At 45.0% G+C, this 16,523-nt stretch overlaps 2 protein-coding genes across 2 annotated transcripts; one reads left to right on the top strand and one right to left on the bottom strand.

The window, feature by feature from the left end:
• Window positions 1–8: 8 nt before the first annotated feature.
• LOC118511848 (proteasome subunit alpha type-4) lies at window positions 9–1,413 on the bottom strand. The gene is made up of 5 exons (XM_036055393.1): window positions 1,253–1,413; window positions 901–1,106; window positions 530–827; window positions 339–462; window positions 9–270 (listed from the first exon to the last, which is right to left on the bottom strand). The coding sequence occupies exons 1-5, from the start codon at window positions 1,253–1,255 to the stop codon at window positions 122–124; spliced, it is 780 nt and encodes a 259-aa protein (XP_035911286.1). The 5' UTR covers window positions 1,256–1,413; the 3' UTR covers window positions 9–121.
• Window positions 1,414–1,940: 527 nt separating this feature from the next.
• On the top strand, window positions 1,941–16,149 carry LOC118511844 (A disintegrin and metalloproteinase with thrombospondin motifs adt-1). Its single transcript, XM_036055387.1, has 13 exons — window positions 1,941–3,847; window positions 11,780–11,852; window positions 12,254–12,352; window positions 12,438–13,368; window positions 13,433–13,561; window positions 13,635–13,884; window positions 13,972–14,258; window positions 14,321–14,372; window positions 14,441–14,894; window positions 14,967–15,229; window positions 15,330–15,593; window positions 15,656–15,863; window positions 15,937–16,149. The coding sequence occupies exons 1-13, from the start codon at window positions 3,686–3,688 to the stop codon at window positions 15,990–15,992; spliced, it is 3,228 nt and encodes a 1,075-aa protein (XP_035911280.1). The 5' UTR covers window positions 1,941–3,685; the 3' UTR covers window positions 15,993–16,149.
• The last annotated feature ends 374 nt before the right edge of the window (window positions 16,150–16,523 follow it).

Here is a 16,523-nt window from a genome sequence, read left to right as displayed (position 1 = left end):
GTAAAATGTTGTATTAAGAATCCTGGATGATAGCACTCTCCGGTGCGTGTTTTTATTATTGTAATGCTTCCTTCCCCTCGTTTGTTTCCATCACTGCCTGAACAGAACACTTACATGCGAATTATGATTTTTGACCCAGCTTCTCCTTCTTGGCGGCTTCCGCTTCAGCCTCTGCCTTCTCGTATTTTGCAATTAGTCCATCCACCTCAGTGCTGGACAAAATTTTAATGACCGTCTTGTTATTTTCACGGGTAAGAACAGCCATTTCAACTGAAATTTTCAATAAAATCCAATTGTACAGAATAAATCTAAAACAAAAAGCTTCATAAGCTACTTACTTTTCTCCGACGTAAGCTTGGTCATGTCCAGGGTTTTGGACAGTACCTTAACGGCCAGATCCTGTGCCTGCGCTAAACTGATGTCGCTATCGCTCAGCTCCTGTTTTAGGGCGGAAACGGCGGCCTAAAATGTGTAATGGATGAGATTAGACGTCATTTCCCCCTTGGAAGAGCCTAAAGCGCTATCATACCGCCGAATTGTTGCCGATGCAGGTGGCTTTCCATCCACCATAGTTTCCACTGGGGTCCGACTGGTACAGCTGGTATCCGTAGTGCTTATCCCATCCCATGTAGAGGATGGACACTCCAAAAGGCCGCTTACCACCGTACTGCGTGTACGCCTGCTTCACATCACACAGGTGCGATACAAGCTGTTCGCAGGGCATAGCCTCCCCATAGTTCAGCTGGTACCGTTGCGCGATAACTCGCAGCAGATTAGTAAGGACGTTCGCATCGGAGGTAATGCCGGCCACCGAGCACACCATATCACTGGAAGCACAACCATAGACAACACCGAATTAGATCTTTGGCAACGTTGTAAGTACGCTACTATTGAGCTTACTCGTTCAATTTGTAGATCTTCTCGGAGAAGATTACATTGTCCAACAGTTTGTTTGTGTTGCGACGCTCGGCTGCCAACAGTATTCCATCCTTTGCCAGAATGCCAAGCGAGGTACCCGCGTGTGAAATGGCTTCCATAGCATACTCGACCTGGTACAATCGACCTTCCGGCGAGAAAATAGTAGTTCTGGAATCATAACGACGAGCCTACAAAACCGCAAAGGTGAGTTAGCACAAATCCGACAGGTTATAACCTCAATACATGATGCGGCATTTGCATTCCGCTCGCTAGCAATAGTTCCCCAAACGACACGGAGCGTGCTTGCTATGCTATTTGAACCGTGCATGCTTACCATTTTCAATTATTCTTGTCGGAAGGCAGTTTACTACGAAAAAAGTGTTTAGTTTTCGCGAAATTAACACAACTGCTCAGGACTTGGACGTAAACAGTAACTCCAGTTTTGATGACTGTCAATTGCACAGCGTATTTTGAACTGTCATCGTCGGTAGAGAGTCGCTTTTTCCCGATGATCCGGGGTATCGTGTAGTTTCGCATTATCCGGGGACTCGAGCAGATTTTCCGGCTGTTTCGAGCGCATTTGAAAACACAAAAAGGAAACACATTTTTAATAAAACTTTGCGTTTAGATTTTTTCCTTCGCATTAAGTTTGATTTTAGGAAAACACACGATTACGATTTACTTTATTAATGTTTGTAATGCAGGTCTGGTTAGTCATTTCTTATAAATATCGAATAAAAACAAATATAGAAATTTGAATCTACCACGTGGCGCTAGTTCGTTGTGGTGAGCGTTATAAGAAACATTTGTCTTGATTTACATTTTATCATAATGAATAGTTGGAACAATGAGAATGTGATTTAAATCGAAAACTTTTTCGTACAATGGGTTTTATCCTTTTTGGAAGAAATTGGAAAAGTGAGGAACATTCTGTCGACCATTTACAACAACATAGAATTTTTTAAATGCCCATTTGAAGACATTTGGATTAACATTAAAACATCTAATAGGGTCAGGCTTCGACTACCGTTCAGTAGTGACAAATCTCTTTATAGTGACTATTTCTAAGTAGTCTCTTCGAAAGGGCCTCCTACAAGATCGTAGATCTAAGAAGACTTGAGATATCATAAGCATGTCTCTTCTTCTTCCTTGGCACTACCACCTCGAGAGGTCTCGGGCTGCCATTTCTGGCTTTCTGTGACTTAATTTTACCCGTAGTAAAGTTGTCAGCTCTACGTACGGGGAGACGGCCTGAATGGGATTTTAACAACGGTGCTGTCGTGTGAAGGCCGGCGCCGTTATCGCCTCGGTTACCGGACCACCACATAAGCATGTACTGCCCCCGAATTGGCCTTGTTCACCAACCGGTGTTGAGGAAAGTAGCGTTCGAATCTCGACGACGCATCGCCAAACCCTAACCACTCAGAATGTGCTGCCCTTTAGCGTAATGTTGACCGAAAAGACTCCAAAGTGTCCTCTCGTAGGGCCTCTTCCAACTGACGGCTGAGTAGTCAGTTTTACGTACGGAAAGACGGTTCCAATGAGTTTTAATATTGGCCGAGAGGTCTTGATATACCCTTTTTCTAATCTTTTGATTGATTATACCTTTGAAGTCTTGCGTAAAGAGTCCGGACACTATTCGATACCCAATACCGGCGCGGATTTGCTATAAAATTTTCTTTATTTTACGATTCTCAAATCGTAGTAAAAATGTTAAGACCAAATCTAACCAAAAAAAAAAATCATGGCAAAAAAGATCATCTGATTCATTCATTCTCAACTTTCTCCATATAATTTGGGCACAAAAATAATCTCATTATATTTGCGCAAAAAAAAAAAGAAAACAAAACACAAACCAATTCAATCAGTGCCCACCCGATCGAAGGCGAAGAGAACATTAGTGCACTAACATTGGAGCATGAAACGCTGCTCATCGCTCAATTAGCATTCCAACAGAACGACGAACCTCAAGCCCACCCCAAGCCTAGGGGGCCCACATCGAAGCGAGAGCCGCGACCGGGACGGAAAAATCTCTGCTTCCTCCAAAACACTGCCAAACGATGGGCTGGCGCCTGGGAGCGTACTAATCGCGTCGCTGGGGGAAGGGATGCGCGCCATGCTGTTGCTGTGGTGTTGTGGTCTATGTTGGTTTTGCTGCAGCCAGCCAAGGGCTCGTCCGTACCTCGGGTCGGAACGTGGGCCTCAGTTAAATGCAAACGGTCGAGGTGTTCAAACGCTCTGCGCTCTACGGCCGGTGTCGACCAAGTGGTTTGAGCTCGAGCGATTTCAAACAATAATAATTGTACGTTAAATTGGGCTCATCATCAAACCACAACACTGTGCGCTGTGTGAGTGAGTGTGTGTGTGTGTTACTGTGATTGTGGGCGCTGATAGTGAGTGGGTGCGGGAGTAACGCACTTGTCAGAACAACAGCAACAACATATGCTCTCGCGTAATCGGTGCAACCATGTTGTCTTGCCGCGGAAAAGTCACTCATGTAGAATTTAATCGCATTATGTAGCGCGCATTGCGGAAGAGTGTGTTGCTTGTGCCTCTAGCTTGAGTGAAATTAAAATGAAGATTGAGTAATAACGACCCACCCAACGGTACCTGAAGGAGGAAATCCTCTGCAGCTGCGTTTGTGTGTGCAGGCGCAGAAGGTGTAACAACAGAACAGGCTCCCGGTTCCCGATGCCCGTTGCAGGCGCAACCGTGCCGAAACCCGATAGATGTCATCGAAATCCGAAAGCTATGTGAAAAGTGAAAAATGCAACGTCCACAAACACAACCGTTCCTCGCAGCCGTAGGAAGCGTTAGGCTGCAGATCGTTGCACTGCTGGCGCTAATCTTGATAGTGGCACGCAACCCGGTCCGCTGTCTGCATCTGGAGGTGGAAAAACTGAACCATTTAGTGTTAGATAATGCAAAGGTGAGAAGAACTGTTTGTTGCCGGGAGTGGATGGCGATGAAGATATGGTCGCACTTTGCATATCTCGTATCTTACAATTTAGCTCATTTTACATTCATTTTATTTGCGTTGAAATTTTTGGGGCCTTTTTTGGAAAGGAAAATTAAAAATGTCGATTCAGGAAGACATGTCGAGGTCACCCCAAAAAAGCCCGAACAAACCGGCGTCTTTGAGGCCGTTGCAGGTAGTAGCAATGAGATGAGGAAGTCTTCATTTCCTTCCATTGTTTCGCCGTACACTTAACGGAAGTCTCAAAGTCTCATCGTTATTATTTGACTATTTGCCCTTTGTAATGCCGTGCTGAGGAGCGTTATGGGAAACTTTGTTCATTATGTTAACTCTCTTGCAAGCCTTTTTTTTTTTGGAAGGCGATACTTGCGATTGCAGTTCCTGCCTTTTGTACCACATTAATGGAGCTCAGATAAATCAATAACAGAAAAAGAAACCTTCGCAGGAAAGACTTTATGACTACTGAAACACATAAGTACACATCAAATGTGACTTCTAATCTAAACAAGTGCCTACAATTGAAGTGCACCAGATTGGCGGCGCCACGTGCATTGTCCACCGCCGTGTTGTCCAACGCCTCACGCGCATCCGATTTGCGCCCATTGCCCATCGTCGTGCAACGGCGGCTGCTGCTGATGGATGGTCTGCTCTGCCCACTCTGCCCATACTATCATGTACCCATCGATTTAGAACGACCACACAGAAAACATAGACACACACACACCGCAAAACCGGTCAGCATCGGTGGGTTTCATTGACCTGAAATTCTAATTACACGCCGACCGGAGTGCCGCCCGATTATTGTCACACGAAAGTTTACTCAACTCATTGGCCCATCAATAATCGCGAATTGTGATTCGCGGCAAGAGGTCATTCGCGGGTGTGCGTTGAGCGTGAACTAAGTGTTCCACCGGGGGACCGACGGGAGACTACCCAGCAAGGATTGCACGTGCGTACCGGTCGCGTACGCATCATCATTCAAAATTATCCTCGCGACTCGGTGCTGGTCGGGGTGTTTTTTTCGGGGGTGAAAGATCTATTTGTTTGTTTGCCGGTTGTAAATTGTTACACTTATCACCATCCTCCCCCGTTTTTTATGCCGAATCATTTATTTATCCTAAACGAAACGGTTAGGCCGGGCCGGGTGATGCCATTCAACTCGTTGGCTTTTTTTGGCTGGAAACATAATTTCGCTACGCAAACCCCCATCATACCATACGAACGTTCGTGTTCTGGGCGATGAGGCACAATTTGAGGCAAACATTTAACATTTTTGGCACTTGCCATCACGCGAGAACAACGGCAACGAGAACAATGGTTACGGGATTTGTATAATTTGAATGTCAAAAGCTAGCGAGCCGGACCCCGAAGGTTTTTTTTCTGCTACACTTTCTCGCGCGCATTTAGGTTAGTTCTAGTGAAGGTGATTCTTGGAAAGGTTGACTTTTTGGGATTTTGAATGTTAATGTATGCTTTGTTTCGAAACATCCCTCCCGCCCGAAACGGTGGATGAACTTGAAAATATTGCTAATGTGATCTATTTTTCTGAACCCTCCCGCCGAACGAACACAGCATTCTTCATACACTGAAAACCAGTTCCTCTAGCAGCACCGTGTATTTACATACTTTTTCATTATTTTTTAAGAACACACAGCTGCTTACCAGTTAATTTGTTTGTCTGTTTTTTATTGTACACTGAACTTTTTGGAAGCAACAGTCGTTCGGTGAATTGCTGTACGCAGTTTATGATTGAATTGTCAAAAAAGCAATACTTTGTAAGTAACAGATAAAAAAAAAGAAAACAGTGAAAACAGATTTCAAATCATAGGAAAGACGGCTAATCCAGATAAAATATTCATAATAAATTAAAAGAATTGCCATATTCATACTAAATTAATTTAAAAAAAAATCAACAAAGGATGTCACCTACAATATCTAAATATAATACAGGTTTTACAAGTAAAATAAATTACCTTATGTTTTTAGTTACCTACTTCCTTACTTACTGCTACAGAAGTCTTCGATGCCTCTTGTGGTCTAGCGCCCTCGTCTGGTCCGGTCGTCCTGGCATTGACGCATGAACACAATCAATCCATCTCAATTTGGGCCTACCATCTTTTCTGCCCTTGTTGAAGGCCTAAAAGGGCTTTACAGGCTGGGTCATCTGGTACCATTCTTATGACATGATCAGCCCACCGGAGCCTTACGAGTCTTATTCGCTGCCCGATGGGGAGATAACCATATAACTCGTAGAGCTCGTCATTGCAGCGGCTCCTCCATTGTCTTTCCACACAAACGGACCCAAAATCTTAGTCAGTTTTCAGTCAGTATTTGAGTACTGGGACTATCAAGGTTATATACAGTCCCAACATAGTTCGTTGCGACAGGTCTATGGTCTATTTGACTATAGACAGGAGATAGGTAAAGATTGAACGTATTCAAATGTGCAATCACCTACCTGTTCATCATCCCTACGTAAATCAGTGTTTGTTAGCAGAGCCGCTCATGCTGCCACCATCATTTTAACCCGAGGTTTTGCGCCACTTGGTCGATGCTATTGTAAGCTTCCTGTGTAGGAGAGCCTAAAACCAACGATTCATATGTCATCAGAGATGCCAGGATCAGGATTGGCTTATAAAAGATACTCCCCGAAGATTCCACCTTCGAGTCACGGATGGCCTTCTCAAGCGCCCGATTAAAGAGAAGACAGGCGATGCCATCTCCATGATACAGGCCCTTGGGGTTGAGCCCTGAGAATTTCCCATCCACCTTCACCTGACATGTGCTGTTGGCCATTGCCATTCTTACAAACCTAGTAAGCTTGGCTGGGATTCCAAATGTTCATACGGCTAGGAAAGTAGATAAGTTCGACTTCGACAACTTCAAATTCTTGTTAAAAAGTTGATAAAAGTAAAGAATATTTTAAATTTAATTAAGTATAATTTGCTTAACGCTTTGCTTGACGAAAAGCAAGTAACTCTTCAGCAACTATTTTCGTGTATTTTTTTCGGCTTAAATGCTTTTGTTTCAACTGGCAGTAGTGTTACATGACTGAAAAATGGCCAATTCCTAGGGAAGAACCAAAACAGCTCTCAAACAAGTTTTTTTACAGAAGTCCTAAATTAATGCGAACAAATTGTTATTGCTTAGTTAGTATTGTCCAGTGTTTGGGTCAGAACATTGTGGAAATATTCATCTCATGATTTTGTCACGAAACTGCGCCACTAAAATCATAATAACAGTGCACATGCGCTCAGAAGTACTGTTTTATCAATTTGTGGGAAAATCGAGATATATTTAAAAAATTACTTATTAATACGCTTTAAAAGGTGTGGAGAAAACAAAACAATTTCATACACATAATTTTCGCATTACACCAAAAATAAAGAGGCTGCTATAGAAAGTGGAACCAGTGTACGAGCAGTACTCAGTTTGTGTTATGCTGCGGAATGTTCTGTTTCGGCAAATCTTGAATCGAGCAATGTATGGCGTACGGCGTTTAACACTTTTCCTGCAAAACAATTTCAATTAAGTTTTTCAATAAGCATAATAACTTTGCCTATCTATTTTCACCTCGTTATCAAGCTATTTCGCCAGACAAAATAGTCGGCGCAGAAATAGTCGCAACCGAACGGAGCGCGAATCTGCTGCGCGCGATCGTAAAAGTGAAATTGTTTGCCATGCTTGCTCCATTAGCTTTTATCGCACAGCGTGGCATTGTTTTTGGTCTGATGCGAACACGTCGTAAGAGGTCCATTTTGCGCCAACCAACCAACCAACCAACCTTTTTCCATTCACGAGCGCGTTTTGGGACGAATTTTGATTTGATTTATCACGATACTTCAATCTGGCAAACGGGTGCGAGTGTTTGCTCGTGGCAAATGATGTAAATTTTAGCATTGACCAGCCAGCCATCCAGCCAACGCCTTCTACCCAGTTTATCTCACCCAAGTCCATCGCACTGGAACAAGCGTGTCTTCTTCGGTTTAATTACCAGCGAACTAGCACCTTTAAACTGGCGCATGCATCGGGGAAAATCGCTTTAGCCAAAAAAATGGATTACACAACGGCGCACCATAAAAACCAGCCAAAAATGTCTTTCGAAAGAACGCAAGCGACGAACCCTCCTGCTGCAGATGGTATCACGTGGTAAAACAAAACAGACGTGAAAAATAAGACGATCAGCTGATGGCGAGAGACATACCTCCATCCCCCCCCCTCGAATGCTAAATGGTGTGACCGAGTGGCGTACCGAAAGACTCGGTGTACTAGGACAGGCTGCTGGTTCGCAACCTCTTCACCATTTGAATGTGCTCATCGGCTGCTGTCGTGAATGAGCTACTTACATCAGAATACGGAGTAATTACTTTAGTTTCTCACAACAGCGGGAAGGTTTGTTCAGATCTGCCCAAATGCCCACCAAACGAAAGGGAAAAAGACGACACCCCAAAAGGCGTTGTACGCTGTTGTGGTGTACCTGCTGTGACATTGAAGTGCAGCTTCCCTTCCGAGCGATAGAGTATGGAGTCCACCACCCCAGCACTTTAAGTTGGAGTGCGCATCTTTCTTGACGATCGTACGAAAAGAATGCAATTAAATACGTGTTTATTGCTTCACTGAGTTTTCCACCATTTCCGTGTGGTGCGTTGGTCCGCATCTGGAACGTTGGTGAGATCGCCGAAAGGACAGAACGTGGTTCGCGCTAGATCCGGCCGGATCAACCCATGTGCTCTCGAACCGTAACCGCACAGGCGCGTGATGGTAGATGACCGATGATCGCAGTAATGATTTGTAATGGTTACATCGTGCGCAGGTCACGATAGCACATCGGTCTAAAATCGTGCTGTACGTATAATGGGTGGTTCAGTGAGTGGTTGTGTGTTGTGGCTCGAATTAAAATGGAAATGCGTTCAATCGAAACCGACCGAAGAGAAAAAGCGAAATTGTTACAGATTTTTTTCCACAACTACAAACCTCGCACACCTAATGCTCATGCTGCTGCATGCTAATTTATGCCACTGTGTTCTCAGCCCGCGTTTGCATCGTTCGTGCGGTCCCGCGGTTGCGCGCGACTGTGGATGGGATCATCTTTCTTATTTAAATTTTCATTATCACCTGCACCGGCGGTGGACGATCATTACGCCGACTGGCTGACAGGGACTGACAGAAACACTCTGGTCTTTAGGCAGAGTAATTAGGTAGCGCGGTTTATGATGGTGCTGTTGTGGTGGTGGTTTTGTTTCGGCTCACCCCGAACTTTTGGTCGAGATTTATGACCATGAGCTGACCTAGAAGAGAATTTACCCCAGAATAAAGGCGACTATTGTTTGGGGGCGAGAAAATTTACTAGAACGTGCTTCCGGGTATGGTTTACGCACGTTTGCAAAGTTCCCATCGGATGACCTTTAACACTAATCGGGTGGGGCGATTTTACTTTTTAACTGTGGCAGGCTAGCGAATCTTAGTTTGGGGGACATTTTTGTCGTTTTTTTTTTCACGATGATTTTACAGTCCTTGACGCTATTATTTGCTGTTTAAGGGAGATGTAGAAATTTGAATTGTACATGATATTTGCTGAAATAGTTTCACTCTAGGAATGGAATTAAAATGGGTCTGTCTTGAGCGATTTTGAATGCAATGGCTTCTGTGCCTTAGTGATCCCAACCCAACGAGGCATTGTCTTAACTATTATACTTTATATGTTAAAAAAATATGACGACTTTATTAGCTGACTTGGAGCAGGTGTGGCTAACAAAGTATTATGGTGCAAGGTGCCGAGCAAAAATGTTTGAAATAGCGAAGCTTGTACTGATGACCGCTTGTTACCACTTTGAGTTGTTTAATCTTTAAGAAATAAGTTCTTCTAGCGAAAGACGAAAATAGCTAATAGAGGAAAGATTCTAAGGATAACGAAGGCTTTATCGTTGTGATACATGGATTCAGGTAAAGCAAGTGGCATAACGATGCAACTAAATTGACATTCTTACGCAAAGCTCGTCCTCCATGTTTAATACGAACTTGTTCATGTGTCTAAGAGCAGCTGACTCAAAGCGGTCTCGATTTAGCATTTCTGGCTTTCGTAACTTAACTTTACTCGCTTCTGGACAGTCAGTTAGTGACGGATCAAGGTCCTTGGAGGATCATACTCAGAGCCCAACCGGAGATATAGAACGAGGCTCCTTATAGAACCCCTCTAAATGATCGAGGCATCCAGGACCCCAGCACAGTTAGCATATAGGAAGGTACGCCTCTGTTGATATGAATGGGTCGCTATGGGGTCACATGCATTTGCTTAGCATTCTTGTACTCCGATCCACCCCCGCAGTCAGTTCTGTGTAAGGGAAGACGATCTGAAGGGACCAGTGAGCCGCTATAGGGTTAAAATTTGAAAAATTGGATTATTAATGCAAGCAATATTGAATAGAAAAGAAATAATCTTATTCAAACGAAACTAAACATCGAAACTATTAACTAAAAGCCAAGTCTGAACACGAATGTTTTGTGATTTGAAAAAGTAATGTATGATCTAAGAGCGGTCCCTGGTGGAATAGTAGTAGCGGTAGGACTGAAACCGAACCGAACTTTTCCATCTCCAACCACAGATAACTCCAGGAGTCCGTTTGATTTCCGTCCACAGATAACTGCTAATCCTGACCAGTTGTTTGCTCCTATCGTTTTAAAATTGGATCGAAGCTAATTCGTTTCAAGGACTTTGAAGGAAATAATTGGCCATAGCATTAGACGACACGCACAGCATGAGATGTGTCTGATGTGATGGAGAAGAGTGAAGAAATTCTACTTCTCTCACCATATAGTCCAACCAAACCTGGCATCATCCGAATAGCATTTTGTTCAAATCGATATGCTGCTTTCTAGTTGAAGGAATCACATCACACCTTGCAGTCCCAATATTAAATGTTTAATTCTTTCCAATTTTAAGTGAAATTCCTGCTAAATGGCCAAGAGGAATTTTCGATAAAGAATCAAATTCAAAACATCAAAAAATCATACGATGATCTACGTGTTTGCTCATCAAATTCCAAAAGTAAAGAGTGTCCTATATTTAGGGTATATTCCTATTTTACTTAAGCTTCTTTTAAAAATCATAGGAAGTTATTGAAAGGAGAGATCAAGGAGATCCTGGAGCTTCAGTTTAGATATTGATTAATTGACAACAGTTGTACGTTCCAAACGCTCAGCGCTTTAGCGTGTTACCGAAGGGACATTCCATAAAAGCATCTAATTGGTTTCTTCAATGTTTGCTATTTTAATGGAAGCGTTTAAAAGTGCAAATGTAAATTAAAATCCCTTTTCTTTCTCTCAGTGGCTGTATCAAGAGATATCATCGTCGAAATAAATGTAGGAGAAAGGCCAAATGCTAATGGAAATGTAGGGTCTTCGCACTCGCCTAACCTCCATAGCCAATAGACCATTGCACAATGCACATTCATCACGCGGCACAACACAATGCATCTTTGGCCGCAGGAAAAGAAAGATGTCCTAACCGAAGAAGATGTCTTTCAAGGTGGTGATGCACGCGATTCGGGCCTTTCTTTTCTCGACATTCCACTAACTTTCTTCCATCTACGCGATGCACCGCACGTACGTAGAATGTTTCGATCCGGCAGTTTTGCTCGTTTTTGCTCTCCCGTCAAGCCAGTACACAGTACAGTAGCGCCACAACTATTCCGCAAATATGCAACCACCGGTAAACGATACTCATTAGACACCGGGCCGGGTATCAGGTAGCCATGATACGCCCGGGGTGTGAGTCCGGCCCGAACGGAACACCCTTACGGGGCATTGTTTGTTAATGTGTGTATTGCATGAATTTTAACCTACAAATTGCTCGAACGCTTCTCCGTTGCCGTTCTTTTGTTGCAGATCGATGAAAGGAATTTGCATAATTTTCTCGAGGAACATGAACAACTGCTGCTGTTTGGTGATCGCCGAACTGGTAAGTATGATGGTGCATGATACAGAGCTGGCGCAGAGATGTCACGATTGCAACAGGTGATCTCCGATGACGGATCTTCCGGCGCCCTGGTCGGTCGCTGATCGGATTGACACACCTTCCGGTGGTTGGACGGCTGCATTAACGCCTTTACGAACGGGCGCAAGACCCCGATGATTGTCCCGAACTGTTACAGCACAAACATTTCGTTGCCACTGTGACTCTAGAGTTCAAGTTCAGGCGTATTGAGCAAAACGGTTGTCGAATCGCTTTTGTGACGCGCCCTGTAACCCATTCACTTCAGCCGTCGATAAATCGTTCGATTCGGTGTTGAAAAGCCATTGCCAAAGTGCGCCATTGTGTTTCTTACATTTCAATGTTCACTAACCGTTTTTTTTTTTCAGATGATTTCAAGATTGTTAATGTGCGGCAAAGAAAACGGGAAAGCAGGTCTGCAACACCAGGCAGCGGATTTCTGCAGTTCAACATAAGCAACGATCGTGGTAAGTGTCACCAAATGTAGTGCCTCGATGGTGAAGCTACCGTGCATTAAAATGTGTTCCATCATCATCATCATCATCGTTACAGCGGACAGCTTCTCCCTGCGATTGCAAAAGTCTGATATTTTAATAGACGAATCGTTTGCCTTCATCGAAAGTTACGACAACACGACCCAGCTGTTGGACGATTCCTACGATCGGGTGCTTAAATATCGCGATTGCTTTTACCGCAACGAGCGTGCCGCGTTCGATCTGTGCGAGGGCAGCATACGCGGTCTGATACGAAGCAACGAAACCGACATCGTCATACATCCACTGCCGGAACGATTCGGCACCGGGGCCCATGTAATGTTAAATAGGAACAGTACGCGAAGCACTGTAGGCAGCAGCTCCGGTGCAAACGCTACCAGCATTATGTTCGAACCAGAAATGCACGAACCTACCCGAAGGCCAACCGCGGCCATCTACAGACAAAATCAACCGCGACCTAAGCGTCACGTCAGCTCAAACCATAACACCAAAGTGCCGGATGTGCTGCACATCGAGACTGCAATTTTCATAGATAAGGATCTGTATCGGCATATGTCGAAAAACTATCCCAAAAACACCGAAGCCCACCTGATACGGTTCGTGCTGGCGATGATCAACGGTGTGCAGTTGCTGTACAACCATCCATCGTTGGGCCACCCGATAAACTTTATTCTCAAGCGGCTAGAGATCCTGCACAACGATCCGAAGGATCTGCGCCGGTCGAGCGATATCGACATCTACCTGAACAGCTTCTGCGGCTGGCAGCGCAAAATGAACCCCATTTCCGACGCGGATCCGGTACACTTTGACCACGCGGTCATACTGACCGGGCTGGATCTGTTTGTGGTGAGCAAGAACGGTAAGGTGAGCAATCAGGTGGTTGGGCTGGCACCGGTTGCCGGCATGTGTACGATCACCTCCAGCTGCACCATCAATGAGGGAAAGCATTTTGAGAGTGTTTTCGTTGTAGCGCACGAAATTGGACACAAGTAAGTGATGGCAAACGCGTCAAATTGATTCGCACTCTACATTGAAGCTTGCAACGTTTTTCAGCCTGGGAATGCGCCATGACACGTCGGACAATAATTGCGATCCGAGTCTGTACATAATGTCACCGACGTTGGGCAGCGGCAAGATAACGTGGTCATCCTGCAGTCGCAATTACTTGAACACGTTTCTGAAGTGAGTATTGCAAATCTGCTCGAAAGCAGCACACAAACTACAGCGAGCTTTTGCTATCCCTCTGTTGACACAGAACTACTCAGGCTACCTGTCTGTTCGATCGAGGACACTACGGATCGTCGCTTGATCACGCCGGTGAGGGTAAGCTACCGGGTGAGCGCTTTGATGCCGATCAACAGTGTTTGCTAAAGTATGGCAAAGATAGTACGCGCTCCAAATCGCAAGATTTGGCCGACATCTGTCGGGATCTGCACTGTCAGCGGGATCGTTACACGTGGACATCACATCCGGCGCTGGAAGGAACGAGCTGTGGAAAGTTGATGGTAAATCGATTGCCACTGTTTTACACGTTGCTGACCAACCAAAGAACAACCCTCTTTACTTGTGTGTTGATTTTGTTTATTTTGTAGTGGTGCAGAAGCGGAATATGTGTATCGAAAATTCCGGGCCTAACCATACATTCGACCGGCAAACATATTACCGCGTTTAAAACGATCGACAAAAAAACCTTCCTAGAGGGGCTGAAATTTGCCAGCCTGCGGCAGGACATCTCGCGAACCATCAACACGATACCGACCTGGGACTCGTGGAGTGAACCGACCGAATGTGTTTCCGGCTGCTTGTACGGTGACTCCGGTCGGTTGAAGGAAGGCAGCACCGGATTGCGTCAGTTTACGAGAAAATGTCTCGACAAACGGTAAGCTGGGGGTAAGAGAGGATCGTAGATCTTATAGCTCACACCTAATCGTTTCGTTGCAGCAAAAACTGTTCCGGATTTAGTCGTAAATATGAGACGTGCATCGCCAAACAGGTAGCTTTAGTTTAGTGAATGCAGCGAAAGCAACACATTAAAACCCTTCTCTTTGCATGATATTGCAGTGCTACAACATCGCGCGAACCACGATCCAGGAGTTTTCGAACCAGATCTGCGATCGGGCAAAGGAATTCGATTCCGACATTATCGGGTACGGGCTGCAGAAGGTAGCGGAAGATCCCGAGGACTCTTGCAAAGTGTTTTGTGAAACTAAAACCGGCATTCCGAAGACCAAAAGCTGGATCTATCCGGACGGTACCGCCTGCAAGGTGCAGCAGGGGGACTTTGACGATAAGTACTACTGTGTCAGTGGGCGGTGTGAAAAGTTTAGCTGCAACAATACCTCCAACAACTACTACCGCATCGATGGAACACTTTGCACCGATGTGTACCAGTACACCGAGCGGAACGGTGGCAACAGCATTCACCAGGAAAACGTGCGCGACTACAAAAGTCTGCCGTTGAACCACAACACCTATCCAAATGACCGGAAGGCGGAAAGTTCTACCATTAGAGCAGGTGCATTTCTCGTTCTCCTTCCAACAGCATTTCTTTCGAGACTGAAATTAAGTGTTGTTTTTTTTCCCTCAGCAATAAGCAACTACACCGTTCGTAAGTCTTCGGTGGAAGGACCTGAAAGCGGATACAACAGTAAGGCGGAAGGCGCGTACAACCGGTGGCGCGAGCGACCATCCGAGCTCAACAGGTTGTCCGAGCTGCAAGGGCGCAAACATAACTGGGAGGTGAAATCGGGCTGTCATTTTAGCTGCATGGAGCGGGGCAAAGGAGTACAAATCGTATCCTCGACGGCCGGGACCAACACCAACATTCAACTCTGCACCGCAAACACGATTGTTAGTGGCCTCCTAACCTTGTTTCGTCTGTAGGTAGACCCAGTTATTCATTCCGGGTTGAACTTTGGTTCGGCTCTCTCTCTCCCTCTCTCTTCGGCAGGCCTGTGACAAGGTGTTATCAACGTACGAGTTCGCAACACAGCTGTGCAAACGGTATCAACAGAAGGTGTCCGGTTTGTCGGGCATCGGCATGCAAATTGCACCCAGCGTGGAGGATCCGGATCGGAGCTGTCGAGTCGCCTGTCAGGACACGTTCATCAGGCATCGGTTTTACCTCGTAAATGGAGAGCAAGGACACTTTCCATTCGGGACGCGTTGCAACCATAACGAATCGAATCGTTATTGCATCAACGGCAAATGCTTGGCAAGTTGGTAACGTACGAGCGAAGGAGAGTTTATTCTGAACTGTTTTATTTAAACTTACAGCATTTCGGCAACGATGATACGCCAGTGAACGAATCGTACAACGCACTCCCGAACGTTCGTATTAAAAGATCCGCCTACAGAAGCAAACGACATTACGAACACTTTACGCCAATCAACATTACCGAACGTATCAGCCAAGAGTTTCTGGAGCATTTAATTGCCAACCTCGACTTTGCCCGGGCCGCCGCCACCGCCGCCAGCGATAGCAGTGACGTAGACCAGTTGACGGTTGATGTTCGCAAGGATCAAACTAATTTTCGCTCGCTTCCCGTCGTCCACAGATGCCGTTTTGGAGGAGCACATTGACTTGAAAAATCCGGTCTACATTGATCCATAGAAGCGCAACCCGGAACGTGATAGGAATAGGCGGGTGCACATCTACATTGGTCGGAGCCGACAACCTTTGTGGAGCTGTTTATTTATTGTCAAATGCTTTTGTAATGTAATTTATATCCTGAAGTATACCCGAAATAAAACGACTACGTTTCAGTAAATTTAAGGCAGTACACACATGGGCGTTCCCACTTACCACAGCCTTTGGGCTCTACACTCCTATGCAAACAATAGAAACCGTTTAGGGATTGTGACTCGTGATTGAACATTCTCATCCATCCAAACCGCAACGGGCCGGTTTCTTTCATTCAGTTTTGCAATAATTCTAGTCTGGAGAATATGTGGTTTGGTTTCTTGTTGCAGGGAACTGTTACAAGGGGAGTTATTGTAAGGAGAGGGAAACTAAATAGAAGGACCAGGGAAAGGATCATAAATGGGCCGAGTCTTCGGTTAAAAACAAGTCTAGTTAGAGGTATGAGGTTCGGATCTCTATAATCGACAAAAAATTAGAAAATTTTAAGGATTGTAAGGACCC

The sequence above is a fragment of the Anopheles stephensi genome, chromosome 3 (genome assembly GCF_013141755.1).
Source record: "Anopheles stephensi strain Indian chromosome 3, UCI_ANSTEP_V1.0, whole genome shotgun sequence".
NCBI classification, from domain to species: domain Eukaryota; kingdom Metazoa; phylum Arthropoda; class Insecta; order Diptera; family Culicidae; genus Anopheles; species Anopheles stephensi.
This window is presented reverse-complemented; position numbering and strand designations above follow the sequence as displayed.

What these genes read in the sequence shown, in the direction of transcription:
- LOC118511848 (XM_036055393.1), bottom strand. An exon ending in AAGATCTACAAATTGAACGA is followed by an intron (nt 828 to 900) that starts GTAAGCTCAATA and finishes TTGTGCTTCCAG; the next exon opens with TGATATGGTGTGCTCGGTGG. An exon ending in CAAGCTTACGTCGGAGAAAA is followed by an intron (nt 271 to 338) that starts GTAAGTAGCTTA and finishes TGAAAATTTCAG; the next exon opens with TTGAAATGGCTGTTCTTACC.
- LOC118511844 (XM_036055387.1), top strand. Translation starts at nt 3,686, where the DNA reads ATGCAACGTCCACAAACACAACCGTTCCTCGCAGCCGTAGGAAGCGTT. An exon ending in CAACATAAGCAACGATCGTG is followed by an intron (nt 12,353 to 12,437) that starts GTAAGTGTCACC and finishes TCATCGTTACAG; the next exon opens with CGGACAGCTTCTCCCTGCGA. An exon ending in AGACGTGCATCGCCAAACAG is followed by an intron (nt 14,373 to 14,440) that starts GTAGCTTTAGTT and finishes ATGATATTGCAG; the next exon opens with TGCTACAACATCGCGCGAAC.